This window comes from Vanellus vanellus (genome assembly GCF_965231255.1).
Source record: "Vanellus vanellus genome assembly, chromosome: 6".
Lineage (NCBI taxonomy): Eukaryota > Metazoa > Chordata > Aves > Charadriiformes > Charadriidae > Vanellus > Vanellus vanellus.
The window spans coordinates 721,003-743,704 of NC_138911.1; the positions used below are offsets into that span (position 1 = coordinate 721,003).

The 22,702-nt window shown below is 48.0% G+C and overlaps 1 protein-coding gene across 1 annotated transcript in view; it reads left to right on the forward strand.

The window, feature by feature from the left end:
* Window positions 1–914: 914 nt before the first annotated feature.
* The window catches only part of CCDC9B (coiled-coil domain containing 9B), a 49,433-nt gene continuing 27,645 nt past the window's right edge, over window positions 915–22,702 (forward strand). The window contains exons 1-5 of the mRNA XM_082485166.1: window positions 915–988; window positions 5,387–5,500; window positions 6,715–6,819; window positions 8,046–8,210; window positions 18,116–18,265. Coding sequence (XP_082341292.1) covers window positions 968–988; window positions 5,387–5,500; window positions 6,715–6,819; window positions 8,046–8,210; window positions 18,116–18,265 — 555 coding nt within the window. The 5' untranslated portion in view covers window positions 915–967. The remainder of the gene's footprint in view (window positions 989–5,386; window positions 5,501–6,714; window positions 6,820–8,045; window positions 8,211–18,115; window positions 18,266–22,702) is intronic.

Genomic DNA, 22,702 nt, shown 5'->3' on the forward strand with positions numbered 1-22,702 from the left:
ACCAGCAGTGGGCCTGCTTGGTTTTTTAACGTACAAACATAGAGGGCCCTCATTAAGGTTGGGTTGTGCATCCATCCTTGGGCAACAAAACATTCCCCTGTGTGCTTCCATCTCCTGTTTGCCTTTTGCCTGATCTGGGTCCCTCGGAGGACCTGCATTGAGGGAGGACATAGCACCCAGCCGGGACATGGTGCTGAGATAAAGGTTCAAGTGTGGCAACCTGAGAGCGCAGCAGACAAATGCTGCCTGTTTTCTCCAAGCTCCTCTATTTGTGACTCTTCTGGGGGTCATTTTGGCAGCTTCCAGACTGAGTGCTTGCTGGGGGGCCCTCTCCTTTCCCTATGGGCTTTCTGCTAGTCATAGTGCCGGATGGTAATGCTGACCCCACAGCATTGCTTCTGCTCCCTCCCTGAAAGGAAGGCACGGTTTAAAAGCAGGGAAATCATTCCCGGGGAATATTGAAATTAAGCAGAAAAAGGCAAATCCGGCACTTGTTTTCCCATGAAGGCTCATGCACATACTTGCACTTACAAGACATTCAGGACCCCAGATATTTTCCCGGTCCCCCGCCAGGCGTGCAACTAGCCGTGCATAACAAACAACACCACCCCATGAATGGCCATGAAGTGAAGTCAAGCTGTTTCCCTGATCCATTTTTCATTGTTCGCCCGGCTTTTCCCACTTTGAACGCAGGCTTGTGGCATCAGGAAGTTAAAAGGAGTCAGGAGGGGGGAAAAGGGGGAGTGTTTCTTTTAAAAAGAGAGTGAGATTGGAGAGGAGGACACAGGCACTCAAAACCCTGTCTGTGCTTGGTATATTAGGCAGCCAGTGCTCTTGGCTGGGAGCCCAGACGAGGCTTTTGTAATCAAAACATGATCTTGTATGCTGTGCAACCAGTGCTGAGAAAGGCCGTCTGATGGCTCTCCTCTTTTAGCTCTGCTCTGGAATCCGCCGGGCTTCGCCGCCGATGTCCAACATGCACCGAGCTGTGAGTGCTGCCTTTGTGGGGCCTGGGAGGGGCGCGGGGCGGAGGGGTCCCTCACCCAAAAAGGCCACGAAAGGATGTGCACTCGCTTCCTTCAGGGTGGCCTTCCCGTGGTTGTCGCTTTGTTGTTTTTTTCCTCGCCTGGCTGCCAGCAGGCACGGGGAGCAAACAAGCCGTACGGCATCGGGGGGGGAAGGGGGGGGTGCTGGGGAGGGTGGATTTTGGGTGCCGAGGTTTGCCTGTCCATCGCCAGGGCAGGTTGCAGTGGCTGGCTCAGGACAATGTGCCTGCCGGGAGGGTGGGAGACCGGGGTAGGTAACAAACAGAAACCCAGGCTCTGCTGGATGTTGCCTATCCCAAGGGTTTCAGCTGCAGCTGTCAAGCCAGAGGATATTTCTTAAAAAGAGCAGATGCGTTTGCTTACGCAGAGGAGTGTTAGCTCAGGGCCCCACTCCTCTCTCCTCTTCCCTCCCCCCCCACCTTCTGTCTTTCTCGCTTTTCCAACCCTGCTGCCTCCGAGGTCTCTCGCTGTAGAAGCAGGCGATCGTAGAAGTATGCGGGAAAACACTGCGTGCAGAGACAGTCTGGGGCGAGGCGTCCCTCCAGCCCCCGATGAGCTGCGTAGCAAGTGTGTGTGCCACTTAGGAGTGGGGGGTATGACAGAACGAGATGCTGTCATTTAATTGAAGCACGAAGCTGCTCGCTTTTCATTTCTCCTTTTGTGACATTTTTATTTGCGATAGAAAGAGGCCTCTCGTTCTGCGGCTTCGTCGCTCTGCCTTGCTATCTGGGAGGCATCGGGCTCAGCTGCTTTCTGATTCAAAGCCATCGCACGTTTGTTCTGCCAAAGCCATTTATAACTCTCCCGTCGCTGTGACATACGGGCACCTTGGCTCCCCGGAAGAGCTTGACTCTGGGGAGGGCACAGTATAGCCACTTTTCATCCTGAGCATCAGCTTCAGCATGGGCTGGGGTGGCAGATTCATTCCAGAAGCAGAGGAGAGGGCACGTCCCCCTGTTATCGGCTGGCTCGGAGCGGTAGCTGACAAGCAAACGCTGACTTGGCTTAACCGTACAATGGGTGAGTCCCTGCAAGCCAGTGCGGGGGCTCGAAACACCGCTCGGCGCTTCTGCGCGCAGCGGGGCTGCTCTGTGGCCCCGGACTGGGTGGGCAAGGGAGCACCTCTCGTCCACAGCTCCCCAGCGCTTGCTCAAACAGGTCGTGCAGAGACAAATACGTTAATGGCTTCATTAATAAAGGGGAGGAGAAGTGCTGAGTACCAGCAAAACTTTCCTTCCAGTGACTTGTTTCCAGCTGGAAATGGAAGGACCCCCTCCCCCCACACACACTAGCTGTGGCGCAATGTAGACAAAATGCTGACAAATGTGCAGTCTTGTGCGGAGAGGGAGAACGGCCTGACAGGTCTTTTCCATCTTTTGCCTCTGAAAAGAGAAGAGCACAAACACGAACTCTGCAGGAATTTTTAAATTCTTCCTGAGCCGGCAGCTCTGTCAGTCCTCCTTCAAAGGAATGTGAAGATGAAAGGGGTGTTTTTGAGGGCATGCACCACTTTGATCCCACCCTCAAGCAGCCAACACCCCAGCACTTGGCAAACAGCGAACCTGCCAATTTAGTGCTCACAGAATAGCTTCTGTTCAGGTAAACACCGAATTCAGCTTTAATCAGCCTTGCAAAATGGCCATGAAAGTGTATCCACCCACATATACAATATACTCACATGTCGCATACCCAGTTGATTGATGGCAATGGAAATGCATGTTTCACTCTCCCGCAGACCTTGACAAAATCCCATTGTCCAGCAGGAGAATGTGCAGAGGCGGTTTAAATGTCCCTGTTGTTGCACCTGAACACAAATGCGTGCCTGTGTCCTGGCAGAGCGGCCCTCGGCAAGGGCTGTTAAATCAGCACTGATAAAATACCCCTCCCTGGGGATAGGAGTGAAGATGCGCTTGTGCAGGATCTGAGGTCTGCTTTAGCAAACTGGTTCTCCTGCCTTTCCCCTCTCTGGTTCCTGACATCCAGCACACCTCTGTGATGGCAGCACGTTTTCAACCTTTAGTCCCTTTTCTCCAAAGAACATTATGTATGCAGACTTCTTCCCCCATCCATGGCCCTGTTATTTGCAGATCAAGCACAGATCTGCTTCATCAGAGCCAAAATGTAGTTAGCTTTGGGGTGTTTTTTCATGTGAGGCTCTTGAAAGGAAGATCTAGTGTTGCAGGGATGTGCGGTGATTCAGCAGCTGGATCCCTTCCTTTGAAGATGAGCGCTGGCCATGCACACTGGGGACGTTTGCAGCCCTGGTTCCCAGGAGGCCTGTGACACTTTTGGAAGAGCAGTGATGCTCACCCCTGGCTGAATTTCCATAAAGTATTTTCCGAAGGGCCAGCTGATCAAACGTGCCCACATTCTTACTTGGTGCCCAGCACCCAGGTAGCTGGAATCTTTCCCATGTTAAGGAGGTAATTCCTACAGCTCATCTAAAATCCCGTGCTTTCAGATAGGCAGGATATTCCCACCCTGGCAAAAAGCTACATGACGCACAAAAATCAAGTTTCACAACACCTGAATTCTGCCTCATTTAATGCACTGGCACACTATAAACATATACATCTTCAGGAGGCTGGAGCCCCTCTACGTCACTGGGTAGAGTTCACAAACATAGCTGGGAACACGTTGCAGAGTTAAAGGCTTTCCTTACCCTGGGCTATAGCATCTCTGGTTTTACTCTTTGCCTTCAAGCCTTGGGCTTCTCGCTGCATGTTTGCTCGGTTTCAGAAGGGCTGTGTTAGCCAGCACCTCTCCATCCCCTCCTCCAGACCTCCACTGCTCCAGTTTTTCCTCTGGTGACCTCATTAGGACCAGGCAAAAGGCAGCTCCAGGACAAACCCTTCCTTCCCAGGAGAAGGGCTTTGCAAGCCCGTTGGCTACCACTGAAGGCTGGACCCTGGGGAGCCTGGTTGCCTGGCTCACCACCAGCAGGAAGGCACCCAGGGCACGGCGGGCGTCAGACCCAGATCCCGTGTCCCCAGCTGCCGTGGCTGGCCCCTGACGTATCCTTCCCCGAAGGAGGTCACACCTGCTATGTCATGATTAATGAAGGAAAAACCGCTCCTGCCTGTAGCGGCTGTCAGGTTAGCACCGGGTGGGCGCTGGCAGAGGGGTTGGAGGTGGGGCGCAGCTTTTCCCGGGCAAGTCCCTCTCCCTGCCCTGGGGTACGGCTGGGGGCTGAGGTGCCCTGAAGCAGGGTCTGACACCAGCCCCAGAGACCTCGACAGGTCCAGGGCAAGGATGGGGCCAGGATGGGCATGTGCAGCACCGCAGAGGACGTTGGCACACGTGAACCTCTTTGCGAGCCCTTGGGGACCATCAATATGCCTTTCCGCCGTGCGCTGGCTGTTTGCACTTCACAGGGACACAACCCTGAGGGTCACCTGCAGGAGCAACATCTAGTTGTAGTGAGATGGGTGATGATTTTGCTCCATTTGCTTCTCGATTCCTCCAAACTTTGCCGTCACTGTGGGCAATATGCATCATGCACGGCAGCTGGATTTGCTGTAGTGCTCCTGTGGCAGACTTACTGCACAGGGCCAACTGTCAAAGGCGGCAGGCTGGGGGTAGCCTGTAGGTGGTTAGAGTTGCAATCCCAGCAAAACAGATATCCAAGCATGCAATGCCTGCTCAGAGATTTGGGGTTCCTTTCCTCCCCTCCCCAGTCTCACTTTGTCTCATCCAGCTCTCTGGGTGAGCGGAGGAGAGGGAATATGAGATCTCTGCAGCATGCAGATGCCATGCTGACAAAGAGAGCACAAAAATGCTGTTTAAAAATAAACCTGTAGTGCCTAGGAGATCTTAGCCTTGCCACCTTGCTCTTCATGCAAATACCAGGCAGTCTAGACGATATGGATCAGCTTGCTGCAGTGAGTTGATACTCCTCAGCATTAATTTTCACGAGACACTGCTGTCACTAGAATTCTAAAAATCCAATTTGATATCCCCTGTGGTAACCAAGGTGTTCTCTGAATGTAAATGGAGGGGAACTGATGTGCCTGAGAACACCTGAACCAACAGTAGAGAGAGGTGTCATTTACTGCATGGAACTAAGCAGCATGTTAACTCTGAAGCCTACCGACAGCCATCAAAGTGAGACATCAGCTTTTTGCTCTAACTACCTCATTGCTGAACAAAAATTGTAAGAAAAGAAAAGGTCAATTCTGTCAGGAAAAAATCAGTTCACAAGATACAGTATTCTTTTTAATGGAGGACCAAGGGGAGAAATGGTGGGGAAAGACTCTTCGCTTCCCACCCTGTCCAAACAGGAGCAGTTTTCCTCCTGTTGGTGCAATGTCTGAGAAGATCTTTGCTCCTTCTGTTTTCAGGATGCTGCTGTGGATGATGCAGTGTTAAGGAAGAAAGAGCAGAAAGATGTTGAACTTGATAAGAAAATCCTGGCTTTGCGGAAAAAGAATGAAGCACTCATACGAAGATACCAGGTGAGTCTGCAGGTTCTGACCTTCCCCAGCTCCATTTTGGAGTCCTCAACTTGCAGTGTAAAGAAAATGGTGAGCAGTGTCGGAGTGACTTTGTTACGTAGATAACATTTTAACCTCAGAAATCATTCGGAGCAGGTGGGCAGGGTTCTGCCTTTAGCTAGGGCTCCTGAATTGCGTTGGAAAGCAGGCTCGCTGATGCTTACCTTCCTGCTGCAGCATCTCCTCTTGCCCTACCATCTTCCTCTGTCTGCACCACACCTTTCCCACCCTTTCACCCCATATTCTCCCGACGTTTTCCCCATCTGTCCTTCCCAGTGCCTCGTGCTTATCCTCTTGGATGCGTAGGAGGTTGCATCTTCAGGACATTTGATAGGTTTATCTTCCCTATCAGGGAAGAAGGGTCCCGCTTGGCTTGTCTGGGTTACTCTCCTGCCTGTGCCCAAGGCCACTTGGTTTTAGGGGCTCTTTAACATTTGCCACTGGGTAGGCAGTCTTGAGTTTGACAAAGAGCCAGGGCACACTTTGTGTCTTGGATCCAGAGCTGAAAGACTGAGTAGTGCTCTGGGCTGGGTCTTGCTTAGAAGGCAGTTCCTTTCATACCATTGATGCCATTTTGGACCTTTGCTGGTGGCAGCAAAAAATGGTACATAGTGGAAAGCTATGAGAAAGGTTGAATGCCACCAGCAGCTGGGGAGAGGAACTCTCACCCCTGTGTGAAATGCTACCTCCCTGCCACCACCACTTGGCTTCTAGAAGAAGCTGCCTAGTAAATAGCCAGATCTCAGCCACCTTCCCTTGGCACCCCAGACTGGCACAGGGACCATGGCTCCCATGCACAGCCCTCCCTTTCTGCAGGCCTGGTGTGTCTTCCAGCCTCTCCACATGTCCTATACCCAATCTTTCATGAACCTCAAACTGATCATCTTCCCTGCCTGTCAGAAAGGGACCCCTGTACTCTGTGCTTGCTTCGCATTGCGTGTGCTGAGACCACAGTGGACACTCTGAGTCAACAAGAGATTTACTAAGGTGCCTGTGGCAGAGGGACAGGTAATACAGGTCACAGCTGCCTGTGACCCCTTCCAAGGGCACATGGATGGGACACAAGTCGGTCCCCCTTATAAGTGGGCTCATTTGGGAGAAATCCTAAACAGAAAACCGGACAACATCTGTAGACATCCAGGTACCAGCTGATGATGAGGATATATGTGTTTCAGGAAATAGAAGAGGACAAAAAGCGAGCTGAGCAAGAGGGAATGGCTGTTACCTCCAGGAGACCCAAGCAAGATGGACTCACTATTACTATCACCAAGGCTCACAACGTAAGTGCTGCCTCTCCTTCACCACTGGCCAGCTCTCACTCCAGTCCTGTCTCAGCTAAGTGACATTTCTGAAAGGAACAGCCTTTACAGCAAAGCTTTTTCAGGCATGGGACATAGTTCCTAAGCCCTCAAAAAAGGATGTAAAAACTCTGCAGAGATGTGTGCTCAAAGTGATTTTAACTGATCAACATAGTTTTCCAGCTGTGCCCAGGCGCCTGTACCCAAGCAGGCAGAATTAACAGACAAATAAATGAATGTGTGAACAGGCACATTTGGCCCTGGATGGGTCCCACGTGTGAATATTGCAGCAAATACATAGGCAGAACCTATCAGGTGTATGAGTGTCATTGGAGGCATCAGGAATGCCTCTGAGGATGCCTGTAGGCTGGGCAAAGTCATGGTCTCCTTAGGCTTTGTGAGTGAGCAAAGCAAGTAGCCCTTGGTTGCTTTGGGGCTTCCTACAACTGGGGAAAATGCTGCAAATCCCAGGCTTCCTTCCTAACTGGACCAAATCTGTGTCTGACAAGCCCTGTCCACCCCTCCTGGCAGAGTGCGGCTTGGTAAACCACCCAGCCAGTCCTGCTTTAACCCTTGGGTGAAGTCCGCTGCCAGAGCAAGTGCGGAGCTTGCTAAGCCAGCTCACCCTCCTTCCATGCAGTCAGCATGGGTTGTTAGATCCAGGCTAGTGCATTGCTCACATCTCAACCATGCCCCGGCCCTTGCTTTTCTCTGGAGGTGCTCTGTTGCACACGTTTTTCTCTCATACAGGACCTGAAAGATGCAATTACCCAGACTGAACACTATGGACAAGATAGCCCAGCCCTCTCGATGGTGAGCACCACCCTCAGGAGCCATCCACTTGGCTTCCAAGGCCATCTCCATCAGGACTTAGGCTTTCCTGATCTAACTCAGAGTGCTGCAGAAAGAGATGAGGATAACATTTGTTTCCTATAACTCTGGCATTTTAGTCTGAAATGTCAGATTTGTAAGTGCAAAGGATTTTCCAGACCCGCTGTAATTGAGGGTTTTGCTGCTGAGCAGACAACGAGACCCTTGTTCCCTAGGAATGTCATGGCACTGCGCCGGGCACAGAAAGCTTCCTTGGGGCAAGGCCTGCCTTTTCTGTAGCTGGCCTCCCTCCTCGCGTGCAGGTGTGTTTGGGGAAGGGAATCGCATTGGTGAGCCGAGGTGCCTGGATTTGCTGACAGAAGTGATTCGTTTTCCAGGACAAAAGGATTGTGAGCGAGAAATGGGGGAGTCCCTGTCCTACGAGCCCTGGGTTTGGCATTGGCAGTGAGGAAGAGGAGGAGGAGGAAGAAGCAGATCATATGTTCACGTTCAGGATGGGGAAGAGGATGCAGCTGGCTGTTACCATGGACAACAAAGCTAAGGTGAGCAGGGAAGAGGATTCCTCTTACACTGCAGCCTCTTGACTTACAAAGGAGCTGCTGTTCTGCCTCTCAGTTGAGCTTTCTGCTCAGCGTGTCCCCCGGTGTCTCATCTCCAAAGGGAATAGTTCCCTTCTCGCTCCTTTTCTCTCATTTGTCAATCCTTCAGCACAGCGTCAGTCTTCATCTCGAGTTGCCACGCACTTTCCTCCCCGTGTCTGATTCACAGGAACCAGCCCCCAGGCTCGCTAAACCTCCCAGCGGCTCCATCCAGCCATGTGTATCCAGTTCCCTTTCTGAAAGATCAGTCACCTTATTGCCCTCCTGGTCCACCAGCGGGTTTGTTAAACTGTGTCGCTGTGCCTGGAAAGGGGATGGAAATAAGTGGGAGCTTGGACAGATTTAGCTATGTTGCTCCTCAGCTATTCCCAGGGAGGCAGTGATGTTTGGTGGTAAAACCAGCATCATTTCTCCCTGATGCTGTATTCCAGAAAGTCCTAAACACAGAAAAAAGAACAGAGTGACGTGGGTATCTATTGCGGTTGCCAATGTGATGAGCAGAAAGTGAGACACAGTATTTGCAGACTTAATTAAAAATTCTGCAAAACAGCAAAAGTAATTGGAAATGCTACTTCATTTTTTAAATCCCAAAGCATCCCCTCCTGGGCGCTACCCTGTCCCTTGTGGAGTCTGGGCATCTAGATATAATGATCAAAGCATCCTCGTGGCAGCTTTAGCATGTCGGGAGTTATTTGCCAAGAAGGGTTTGATAAAACTTTGGCAGTTGGTATTGGCACCATGTCCAAGGAAGTACGTGCCTGTATGAGTTTCACGCTCCTGTTTTCTTCACTTGGAGTATATCCCAGGGGACTGATCTTATTCTTACTGGAGTCTGTGAGTTTGACCACTGAAAAAAATAGGAACAAAGGTCAGAGGTGCCACCTTCTTTGGAAACAACATAGTATCTGCGTGCACAGATTCACCTGTATGGGAGCACAGAGAAGCTCTCCAGTTAGTGAGTCTCTGGAGGGAGATTATTGCTGCAGATGATATTTCTTGCTGTTGAATATGTTTCAAAAGAATACAAGAGGCAATCTTATCTATTTATTAAGACTAATGAGACACCAGTGAGCCAATGGGAGACACAACACCCAGATGAGCACAGCCCCTTTGCGCTGACCGTGCCAATGTGACAGAGGCAGAAAGCCTCAGCTGGCCCTGCACCTCGCTGAGACATTGGAGCGGACAAGGTCAGCGCCTGACTCCACCACAGCAGCACTGGGAAAAGGAAACGGTGGCAGCAAATGGTGCTCCCCTGGGTCCCCTTTTAGGCACAGCAACGTGCTTGGCCCACAAAATGAGAATGGACTTTTTTGAACTGAGGTCCAAGCCAAAGACATTCCCCAGGGTAATGAAGCAAAACCCCATCCTTCCTGCTACCCTGGCGCTTTGGGGTAGGAGTGCTGAAAACCTTGGCTGTAAACAAAGGAAAAAAGACATTTCTCCCTCTGAGAAAGCTTGGAAATATTTTTCTGATTTTGTGCCTCGAATGCCTTTTCATTTCTGTTTCTCTGTGACCTAGTTACCCTTTCTTTCCATGAAGAAATAGGCCACAATCACTGCCATTATAAAGTCATTATATGTTACCTTGAAGGAACTGAATCATTTAGGAAATAATGCACCTTTCAGAATGATTTTTCAGGAGAAAGGGACCGAGGCTTCTTATTTCCTTTGTTCCAGATAGATTACCGGTAGCGCAAACATCCCCTTCAGATGTAATCTCATTCCAGCATAACCAACCAACCTCCTGATGTAAGGGGAAAAAATCTGTTTTTTCTTAGAATAGAGGTTACATAGACATCTAACCGTCCTCATTACTGACTGAACTTATTACCAATGAGATATTTGAGAGTCTTCTCCAAGGTTTCTCATAGCTATGCAGCTCTGCATGGGGGGCTTATATTTGAAGCAATTCCATTTGCAGAGTGAGTGGCTCTCGCAGGCAGGCTGTGTCCCCTGGAGCCGTTTCCGTGATCTGTAGCTCAGAATTCAAGTCCTGGATGGGGATTTGTATTAGCGCAAAGCACTGGCAGCTAAATTGCATTGCTGTCTTAAACTCTGTGCCAGGGTTTTTCAGCATGGCCAATTAATAGACCTCTCAGATTTTTCTGCTGGAAATACAGACCTCCATGGAAACTCTCCATAAGTTCCCTGTTGTATGGTATATATGAATTTGCTTGCATTAAACACCTTTCACAGGCTGTAGCAGCCCTGCAAGGTCTCCCGAGTGTTAGTGTAAAGCACAACCCAGCAGCCTGACTTGATGACAGAGGAAAACTGATTTATTGGTGAATGTTCCAGTAGCATCAATCCAGAACCTTCCTTTAGTTACTTTAAATATAGTTCTCTAAATGGATGAGTAGGAAAAGCATGGGACTAATGGGTGAGAGGGAAAAATTGTTAGGATTTTGGACAAAATTGTATTTGATATCACATGAAATACAAGCTTATTTGTTGCTGCTGCCCTGTTAAGGCATCCCCTGGGCTGCTGAAGATTAAAAGAGAAGGCAGATAATTTGCTTCAGCTTCCCAGTGAGCAAGGATTCACCAGGCGTCCCTGAAGAGACTTGCTCGGTGATACTGAGATGACTAAACGGGCCATCACCATCCTTCCTATGACTGTTCCAAGGCTCAAGCAACAGAGTAGCTGGGCTGTGCAGAAAACCATTCACATTCAATCCTAAATATCACAAATCACTGCAGGGAGAAGCCCAAAAGGAAAGACAGCTGGGAAATGGCATGAACTAGACAGAAGTTTAGGGTTTTCCTTTGTTCCCCATGTTCTTTTTCCTGACGCTCCTCAGATGGGCATTTTTAAGGCTACCTTTGCAGTCTGGGGTATGCCTCAGACAGAAGGTGGGCACTTTTCAGTTGACAGTTTCTCAGTGAAATGCGACAAGGGAAGCAGTGAAGGTTTGTCTGACTGCAGCTAAATAGCCAGTGCCAGTCTCACATCTCCTGCGGGCAGTGAGTGAGCCAGGACAGGCCCTGTGGCGGGGAAGAGGTGGCTCTGCCAGCACTGCCAGCTGGTTGGGCCCCGCTCTCTGTTCCCGTTGGCTCTTCATGGGCACTCTCCTCATCTGCCATCCCTCGCTTCGGGAGCTAGCCCACCGAGGGCCAGGATTTCCCAATGTGGGATGAGCAATCTAGGAAATCACTGATATTCTTAAAACAATAAACAAGCAAAAGTAGACACATGTCAGCACATGTCATGGAAAAATGTGTCCTTAGTTTCAGAGAGGGCGGTTAGTTAGAAGAGACTTAACTGAAAAGTAAAATCACTGGAAAGAAAATTGATTCTGTTCTATCTCAAACCAGGACAGCACATTAAGCAGAATGTGCCTTCAGGCGTTGCATCTTAGCCAGAAGCAATATGGGGAGGGAGGGAGGGAAAGAGGGTACTGCCTAGGAAAGCTGGTGGTCTCCCAGCCTGTACGGGTCTAGCTATCACAGCTCTGCTAAATAGTTATTTCCTGCATCAGCCTCTGAGTCTTCCTTGCCATCTGCTCAATAAACTGCAGGGATTAATGGCTTTGCCAATGTGCCAGCCTTCCCACTGTGGCGTTTAGCATCTAATGGCCCAAGGAAGGTGCCGCCTCCTTGTAAATCTACTAGTGCTCTTTAAGGCTTTCGTCCTGCTCATGGTATGTGGGTACAAGGTCCTCTGCATTGGTTTTCAGGCTTTCAGGTAGTGGTTTTGCTGTTGCTTTGACTCAGGGGCCACGTACCTCCTCAGGAAGGACTTTCTGAGATAGTAAGCAATGAAGTCGTCTTCCAAACATACCCCCCTGGTGCTGGGCCCCCCCAGCAAAAGTTATTTGTGACCATGTTATTTGTCTAAAGGACAGGCCGTCACCACCTAAACAGTGAAGAACTCTAGGGAACAGCTGTTGACTTAAGCTAGAATTAATGTTTGATGTACAAGTTATGGATTAATAGCTTGCTATTACCTTGTTAAGTCATCTCTGGGCTTACTTTCATAATTAAAAAAAATATTAACTAGAATGCTAAACACCTTGTATTGGTGCTCTCTTTAGGGCAGAGCGAGCCCAGCTCTCCAGTTCATTAACTAACCTCAGCAGTACCCCCTAGGATTACTGTACGTGCCTGCTCAGGGCTTAAAGGAGGGAAGATTTAGTGCCTTGAATATCCCAGGAAACTCAGGATTATCCCTGGAGCAAATATAATTCCTGGGAATTATAACCATTGAAGAGCAAAGCAATGTACAGCTTCAGCACCGAAGTATCTACCGGGCTCGAGCGATTCAGTAGTCCCAAAGCAAAGCCAGACCATATTTTCAGCCTCTGAATGATGCTACAAATAGAGCAGGGAGACAGGACAGCAAGCAGTGAAGAGCCTATTCTGCCAGGCATACTGTGTCCGGCTGCCTTCAGAGGATGTCAGCAGATCTCAGCTCTTCCCCAAATATACTACAGTCATGCAGGACTGGACCCTGTACAGGAGGGTCTAATTTGAGTCATTCCCGCGATTCCCAAGAGCTTGGCTCTTACAGTGGGAGAACACTGTCCTTTGTGGGGACTGTGTGTTGAGGAAACAGCAGTGCCTTGCTTGGGCTGCAGAGTTCCCGGGTGGCAGCAGGCAGCCTCCTCGGCTGGGGGCTTGCTGCCAGGGAGACAGGTGCTGCGGAAAAGAAAGAGATTCTTTCCTGGAAAATTGCTTTACAGATTACTTTGGGCAATTGCCCAGATTGCTTTACGGAGCCCTCCTCCCCAAAAGACATGAACGAGGAACAGGTTTTCATAAGAGGAGAGGCTAGTGTGGGGAGAGAAAGAGGAGAGGTGCAGTCTTGCATACACCAACTCCAAAACAAGGAGGCTGTATTTGTCCCTTGTGTGACTCCACTGACATTTTTAGGGTTAAGTCACAGGCCCATGATGTGTAGAGGGCCTCAAAAAACTGCTAAGCCCTTTTCTTCCATGTCTCCAGGCATAAGAAAGAGTTTAGTTTTCCGTATAAAGGGGAACTGTGAAGCACACACAATGATGCGTATCACTTCGTCCTTTCTAGCTGTGGGAGAAAGTTTAAATAGGAAGGCTCAGGTTTTCAGAGTGGCTGACGAGATTGTGGTTTTCACTACCTCTTCATCACAATGGGAAGTGTTTGTTCCCATATCTGGAAGGCACGTGATTCTGTTAGCATAACTTTGCAAGCTACCCTATAAGAGGTGTCTATTTGCATAGTCTTTAATGGAAGAGTTAAATAAAACTGAATCTTCCTGTGTTTATCACAAGGTAAGAGCACCAGCGTGGCCTGCTAGTGCCGATACACAGTAACTTCCTAAAATGACCATATTAATACTGTATCTCTGAGCTACTAGATCATCTCAGCATAACTGCCAACATGAATGAGACCAGAGGATACTCTTGTGGCCACAGACGTTGCCCCATGAACCCAGAGGGGATGGCAGGAGAAATTTGCAGCTTCAAATTATCCAGCGCAGCTCTGTGGTCTGAAATACTAAACAAGATAGTCTATTCACAAGGTTAATTTTTCTTCCACCCACATCCATTAATATTGATTTGCACTGACATAAAGAAAAAACACATTGGTTTCTTCGACTGCAAGCAGGAATCCTATGCTGACCATTCTAATGCCAGTCTCCAGTTTTGGTGAAATTTAAGAATAAAATGTATGAATCATAGAACATAAACAGGATTTGAAATATTCTTTTCATTTTAAAACATCCTGTGTTTGCATTGGCTAATAATTCTGGCAATGGAAATATGTTACCTTTGGACCTGATGTGATTCAGTCATTCGGAAGCAGGTGCCACTTAAAAGCCAAGACCTAGGTGCTCCTGAGCTTCGTGGCTGACTAATCCTGAATTCTGGTCTGTACTACCCAGTTCTAGGTGTGTAAAAGCCAGAGCTGCAGAAAACATGCAAAATCACTAAATTCATACTTGTGTATTAAACCCATTACTTGCATACATCTTCTCACATGCATGTGTGCATATACACACACATATACAGATGTAAAACCTGAATAAGTTTTACTTCATGGTTGAAGCAGGCTGCAGCCTTGGGCATGATAATAGAATCATAAAATAGCTGAGGTGGGATGGGACCTCTGGAGGACATCTATTCTGATCCCCTGCTAAAAAGTTACCTTCAGTTATCTCAGGTTGCTCAGGGCTGAGTCCAATCCAGTTCTTAAAATCTCTGGTGATGGAGATTTCACAGCCTTTTTGGGCACCTCTTTTCAAGTGTTTGACTACCACCATTGTGACTTTTTTTTCCCTTAATTCCCATTGTACTTCGCCTTGTGGCAGGTTGTGTCTGTGTACCTCCAAGAGGAGTTGGACTCTGTTCTCTTCATAACACCTTTTCAGATGGAGGAATACTGTAATTAGGTTCCCTCTTTGCCTTTTCTCCTCTCTTCAGACTTAACAAATGCAGCCTCACCATGTGCATCCTGTGCTCCAGCCCTGTAACCATCTCGGTTACTCTCCGCTAGACTCTTTCCAATTTGTTTATACCTCTCTCATCTTGCGTTGAAGGGAAATGGGACACAATGCTTCAAGTGTGGCCCAGACAGAGGGAAATAATCGCTTCCCTCAACCTGATGTCTGTCCTTGTGCTAATGGAACCAAGTGAGGAACAAGCCTTCCTCTCTCTTTACTTATGGTCAAGTTCTTGCCCACCAGGCTCCCAAAGTACTTCTGTAGGGCTGCTCCCAGCCAGCTGGGCCCCTGCCTGTAGCGAGGCATGGGATTCTTCGGGGTTCTTTTGTCCCAGGTACAGGACTTGTCATTTATTTTTGTTAACCCTCCTCCACCTTGTCAAGATCCTTCTGAACGACAGTACCATCCTCCAGCGTATCAGCTTGGTGTCACCCATGAACTTGACAGAGGTGTAGTCTGTGCTATTATCCAGATCACCAAAGAAGATGTTAAGCAGTAGAAAGCAGCCTGACGGTGCTATCAGCCTACACCCTCAGCACCCCTGGATGCAGCCCACCTAGTCCCACCTTCTTACTTTATTTAAACAGTCCCTAATTGAATCTTCCAGGGTGCAGAGGGAGTGAGTGAAGCATTTCTGACTCTGCCGCTAGGTTAGGGACTTGGGAGGTAGAGAGCAGACATTGCCAGTAAAAGACCAAGGCAAAGAAGGCATGGAGTAAGCAGTCTTTTCCATGCACTGTGTCACCCCATTCAGCAGCAGGCCTACAGCTTTCTTCAACTTTCTTTGCTGCTAATGTATCCACAGAAGTCTTTCTTGCTGACCTTCACGTCTCTCACTTGTTTCAACTCCACCTGAGCTTTGGCTTTCCTCACTCCATCCCTGCATGCCCAGGTCCTGCTGCTGTAAACTTCCTTGAGAGCCTGTCCCTTTCCACCTCCCACACGCTCCCTTTTTGCATTTAAGTTCAACCAGGAGCTCCCTGCTCAGCCAAGCTGGCCTCTTTCCACACCTGCTCATCTTCTTGTGCAACAGGAAGTCCTTCCTTATGTTCTTGTGCCTTCTCCATGAAAATCAACCAGGGATTGATTGAATCCTGGGATCCTTCCCCCTGCAAGACAGCTTCCCACAGGATCCTGCCTACCAGTTCCCTGAACAAGTCGACACCTGCTCTCCTGAAGGCCATGGTCTTTAGTCTGCTGCTTGCCTTCCTTACTGCTCTCAGGCTCCTAAAATCCACTCTCTTCTGGTCACTGCTGCCAAAACTGCCATTGACCTTCACATCTTCAACCACTTCTGACTTTATTTTAGGAACAGAGCAGTAATGCAATTACTTGTAATGTTGTGACTGCAGTGGGATGGGTAATTAAGGACAGCGTAGCATTCCCTATTCATGGAGGGGGAGTAAAACTAGGATTTCAGAGCACTTTAGATTCTGCTTTGAACTTTCTGGCTCTGCCTAGTCTCTGATAAAATTATATCCTTCTTAAGACAGATACATAGACTAAAGCCTTTAAAACAGCTCACAGTTTACAGGTATGTGGACTTTTCCAGGACATATATCCTGGTGGCAGGTAAAAGCACACCTAAATGTCTGGCTGTGGTAGATGCCAAGACAGTTGTACTCCATATTTAAATGATTGCCTATTCTCTTGACTATTAGATTTTACTCTCTCAGGAAAAAGATCTTGACATCTCTGGGGATGGCTCACAGATGTTGGTCCTCAGCAGCAGTCAAAGTAGGAGGCTGCATTGACACAAACATAGAGAACAACAGGGAAAGTACTAGAATGGCATTGAACAGATTGGCAGCAGATCCTTGCTTTGAACACAACATGTGGCTTCACTTATTTCAAGAAAAGCAGAAATAGCAAGGGTCCTACTAAGGGCAGCAAAACTTGTTAGGAGCTACAGCTGAAACCTAAACCCAGAGCTATACATACACAAGGCAATGTATAAAAAGGTTCCCACCACGTCCCACAGCTGTGGCTGACGGAACCAACAGCAGTGCAGGGACCCACTCCTCCTCTAGCATGCATCAGACTAACTCAAGAACTGTCTCTGCTGAGACAGCAAAATTACACAGATGTGAAAGAAGAGTAAACCAGAGACCGAAGGTCTGAGGCTGGAAATACTCCAGTACCTCCTAAAACATTTATCATGTGTTAGGAAGCTCGATGACTGGACAAGTGATAAAAAAGGTCTTGCTGACGGAGGTTGTCTACAGCAAGTCTCCCTCCAGACTAACATCTGCACTTCTGGCAGAGCCGAGTGAAGATGAGGCTAATGCGAGACATCTTGATATCGTATGTCATGGCAAATTCACTGATGCTTGCAAAACTTCCATACAAATGAAAGGTCAGTGTGTGCTGTGTTCCCAAGTTTCACTGAAGTTTACTTGGAGATTTTGAGCTCCTTTGAAATCGAGACTCCAGTATGTGTGGAAGTCCAGGGAGAAAAACAGAGGAAAATACACCATCCTTTAGAGAGGGAAGCTTCTGAGGTTTGTTCATCCCTGGTAAAAATGAGCAGAGGGATCGTACAGATGAAGAGAAAAGAAAAAGATCAGAAATAGAGATGGAGATGACTTATTATGTCTCCCATTTCCTTGTAAGGCAAAAATAAAAAGGCACATGATGGAAGTGAAAGATGATACTTTTAAATGAGAAAAAGTATGTATTTTTGTACAAAAGATGTGCTCATTTTATGGAAGTGACGGCTGAGGGCACTGGCAGGAGCTCAGCCAGCAACAAAGCTAATTAACAAAATAAGAACCAGATGAAAATCCATGCAGTAAAGTCATGAACTGATACAGACAGCTGGAAATAATATCTGAAAGGGGTAAACTGCCCTTGTTCGAGGAGTTTATGTATCAGTTTTTCTAAACTATTCCACTGTGGAATAAATCATTCCAGAAATATGAACGCACAATGACTATGAAGATGATACATTATCAAGTATTAATACAGTTCAAGGTAGTAACTGCTTTGTGGGCAAGGCTGGAGAGAACACCGCTGTTTCCCTTCTCTTTCACCCTCTAGGCTTCTGCTCCACTGTAGCCTCACGTTTTATTGGGACATGTTGTTTGGTGAAAGGACAAGTTCGCGTTTATTTCAAAGACACAAATGCAAGATGGTTCGCCTGTCTAAAATAAAACGTCAATCGGTGTTCATGCTGCAAAGCATCTGAACAGGGCAAATCCCACCCTACCTAAGTTGTTCTCGGTTAAATGTGCCTATGTAATATTACATGTCCCTTAAAGTATCTAGGCTGGCAGCTTTATAAACCAAGGCTTTATAAACTATCTGGGTCGTGTTTCTGTTCTGCCAGACCAAAGTCCTGTGCAATTTGGGGATGGCCACTCTCCTCGGAAAGGCACTTCACAGGGCTAGTGGAGGTATCATTAACCCATGCTGTCCTTTCCAGGGCAAGCGGATTGTCAGTGAGAAACGCACCGAGTGCTTCCCTGGCCCAGGCAGAGTGCCAGACCTGAGTGAAGAAGAGACAGACCATTTGGTGGCTTTCCGCCGGGGGAGAAGAATGCAGATTGCCATCACCATGGATAACAAGGAAAAAGTAAGTTCATTGCGAATGACCGGACTGCATTGTATCAGTAGCATCCACTAGTTCTGCTGGCATAAGAATGGCCATGGGGACAGATTAGGAGCTAGCCCAGTGATAGAACATTGGGAGAGACTATATATTAATAGTGTGGAGCTTATCACCATAAAATTCTCTGGCTTCCATCACTGTGGAAGAGGAAAGGCTACAATCTTTTCCCTTCTCTGTGATCCTAGCTAGAGCTAGCAGGCTCTTAAACGTACTGGGTCCATAAGAAGTATCAGATGCTGTTTTGGAAGGATCGATGAAAGCACTGCCAGATATGGGTCACGAATCTCACCTCCTGTCTCCTACCAACTTCATTTTGTGGCCATACAGCAGGTTGAGTCAGGAGCGCTATCCTCTTGATGCACTGCATGACTTAAAAGTTAGCAGTGCTGGGCAATATCTGCTTCTGAACCCAAATTCTGCTGTGCCTGGCCATAACCTACTGGGTGAGCTGGCTGAACTTTGTTAATCTTTGAAACATATTTCAAATACTTCTTTGCAAATACCTTCCTCTTTACACACACGGCGGCATGTGATATTTTCCTATTTGAGAGTTTGCACAGATAAGTAAGAATGCCGGCAGCAAACAGGGTCAGCAAAGACTGTGAAGGAAAACAACACTTAGTGTAGCTGCCAAACACACCCAGGAGCGCTGGGAGACCTATGCAGCACCCTCTCCGGGACAGCAGCCAACCATCTGCTAACTGCCCACGTTAATCTTCAGCTTTTCCTGCTCTCCAGAGTTTACCCAGGCTCTGAAAGCCTGTGTGCTCCTTTCTCATGGCTACCAAGCAGTTTTTTGAATGCCATAAAATGCCCCATATAGGCTGCCTGATTGGGCCACTATCCATTCACCAGAGGTTCATGTGGCAGATGTTGCCCGTTTCAGTCTAGGCATCACGGACACACCTAGACGTGATGGTGGGATGAGAGTGGCCTGACCATGCCTGTGCTGTAGGTGTCCTTGAGGCTGTCAATATAATTCTGTCCTGTGCAGGGCAAGTGTCTCCACTTCTGCTCTTGCTGGGCTTGTTTAAGTACTTATCTCTGAGGTCATCAAGGCTGGGTCTGTGCTAGGAGAGAACAGCAGGAGGAGCGCCTAGATTTTGGCTTCAGATGCTGAGCCCTGTTTTAAAGGTGTACGGACAGCCCTGGAAACGCTAATACCTCATATGCTTTTATTATAGAACATTAAATCTGAGACTGAGGGTTCACGTGTGTGGTTTTGGTGATGCCTTGCTCATATGGGCCCTGCAGCAGTTAGATTCAGAGTGTGTATGAGAACAGGCCTACAGCTGTGCTGGCTTAAAGTCATATCTGCCTACACCTTTTCACATGAACCACTGAAGATCTGATGCTTTGAATTGTAGGCTGGCAAAGAGGGTGTGAAGTCCCTAATGCCTGGCAGTTTTGATTTTGGTGATTCAGCAGAGGTTGGTGTCTTGGGTCTTTCTCGTGCTACTTTCAGCTCCCACTGTGCTGCCATTCATTTAAGCTCATTCATTTAGACTCATTCCCAATGAATGCAATTACCTCCATACAGCAGTGCAAGGAGCTTGCATCACCCTGTCAGCCCTCCTTTCCTCAATTGTACATAACCACAGTGGTCTCCTTCACACAGCTTGGGCTAGAAGCTAATCCTGATAATTCCAAGGAATGCAACAACTCTATGCTGCTCCTCCTCAGATACCAAATTCATTTAAAGTCTTCCCGTTTTTCTTTATTGTTTAGTCCAAACCCAGTCGCTCAGTTGGCAGAGGGTTGGACTGAAGCTCAGGCACTCTTCTAGCAGCAGGGGGCTGCGAGGGAGGGCTCCTAGGTGCTGGACAAGAGCCTGCTGGTGCTGATGTCCACAGGGAGAAGGACTGTGCAGAGCCATTTGGTGCCTTCACACCTTGGCTGAATGAGAGAAGGATCTCTGTCAGTAGCACAGGAAAGCCACAGAGGCTTCATGGAACTCTAGCTATCGAATAACACTACCGAGGAGCAGTATATGCCCTCAGTATTACTTAAGACTGAAAAGAAAGACTGGTTTTGCTTGATCACCAGGTCTTCTGGCTGGACAGATAGCCTGGCTCAACAGCAGTCTTGGACTAACATCGCTGGCAAGACCCATTTAGCGATAGCATTGTGCTTCTTGCTGGCACAGAAAAACTGTCCCCTGCTTTCTGTTACTGAGCTTTGAAGCATACCTCCCCCAGCCTCTTGGAAGCTCACAGAGAGCAGAATGGGAGGCAGGGTGCTTTCGGGACCACGTGCTCGCCCAGCCTGCACAGGGGGCAGGGAGCAAGCACAGGGGCTGCCACAGAGCACACCTCCCACGGCTGGGAAATGGAGGGGCTGGAAGAGCGTGTTCATGAGCTTATTTTAAAAATGGGCTTTCATGGGAGTATTTGTTGTTGTTCTTTGGATTCCTCTTACAATTTAGAAAAAGATATAAAAGTGTTTGAAACTCTAGTTTCCAATACCTGTTACCAGCTGGATATGTTTCAGAGTCCAGCTGAGCTCAGGAGGCTTCCTTGTTCCTGGTGCTTTCTCTAGACTGACCATGTCCTGTTCCATCCCTAGTTAATGAAGCTATCTTCGTATTACTATTTTAATTGTGTAACTTCAGACAACAGCTACAACAGACAGGCCAAAAACCAGCGCTCAGCACACAGGGACCTTACAACATGACTCAAAGGATGTGGCTGTAAGAGAGTTAAATGGTTGGATTTCACGGTCACCTCTGCAAGCTACTTTCTTCCATCCACACTCGGTCAACCTTTTCTCAGGATCAGTGACAGAAGCAGATGGGGCCTGAAGTGACAGGTCACATTGGCATCTCACACGTCATGCCAGCTTGGGCTGGTTGAGTCAAGGGAGATTTGGTCTGGCCCACCCTGTCACTTCAGCTGTTCCCAAGCTGCGTTAAGGATTAGTGTTTTAAACAAGTGCTTCTTTTTACTGGTAGTGATAGTGCTTGAAAAATTGAAACCAGGCAAGTCTGTCTCACGTGCTGTGCCTCTGAGCGATGTGTTTCTCCAAGAGGCACTGGAAGACTGCAGTGCAGAGAGCACATCAGAGTTACTAATACAAAAATATGTAAAATGCTGTATTAAATAATTTTAGTCTGCAGAACTCCATGTGTGTCACAGGGATGTTGAATGCAGCGATTTCTTTTGGAAATGGAGGCCAAATCCCACCAGCACTGTTGGGGTCACAGCATCCACAAACCCTGGCAGCCCTGGGCTTCAGTTCCCCCCCCAGACAAGGTTACAGCATGCCTCTGCCCTCCTAGCTGTGGTGCCAACAAGCACGTGAGCAATGCTGAGTGGCTCCGTGCTGCATCACTCCAGGAAAGCTGGCAAACAGGGAAACCTTCCCTGGTGGGCTCTGCAACCCAAAGCCACCCCAGCACTGCAGGCGAGCTGGGACCTGCCCAGTGAGGGCCGTGCACTAGCAAGAGTGTCAGTGCAGCAGTTTGCACTAACACCAAGTGTCTGCAGCAGCAGCCAGCAGCACAGCGTCAGGGAAAGAGCAGAAGACCAGGGAAGCCTGCAGTCATCCCTCCCCTCCTATACTCACCGGCCCCCAAGTTAGGGACCTCTTCTGCCAAGAACAGCATCTTTCTCCTTGACAGGCTTTTCATTGCCTGAATTCTAGTCTTTTTTGGGGTTTTTTGAGTCCATCTAAACTTTATTCCCCACAACATCTCCAGCCAGGAGCTGCAATGTTAAGTGACGTGCTGTGTTGAAATGTGCATCCCTTCTTTTTCTTCAAACTTGTTACCTGATAACTCCACTTGTTTCTGCGTCACGGGAAGCGGTGCATCGATCATCCCCTGGTCACTTTCCCAAAGCACAAATGATTTTATCGACCCACTTCACATCTCCCCTCAGCCATGTCTTCTGCAGGCTTAAGAGACTGACCCTATTGAGACGTGTGTGGTGAGGAAGTAGTTCTGTGTTTTTGATCACTGTCTTTGTCCTCGTTTGTGCCTTTGTTATTTTTACTATATTCTTTTAATACAAGAAGACCAGAACTGTACATGGTATTCAAGCTGTGGGCTCTTGTGGATGTACTCAGTGACATAACAATGTTTCTGGCTTGTTCTCTATTCTTCTCCCAACAACTTCACATTTTCTTTGCTATTTTTCTAAATAATTGAGCTAACATTTTCAGAGAACTAGTCACAATAACACCAAAATTTCATTCCTGAGCGTTAATCATAGTTCAGGCTTCATTACTGTGTGTGTATATATAAGAGGGGGCATTTTTCTCCATGTGAGTTATTTTGTATTATTGATATTGAATTTCATCTGTAATTTTATGATGCAGGCATTCAATGTCAAGAGATCTTTTGCGGCTCTTTCCTGGCAAATTACATTCTTTGCCCTGGATGATTTAGTATCATCAGCAAAC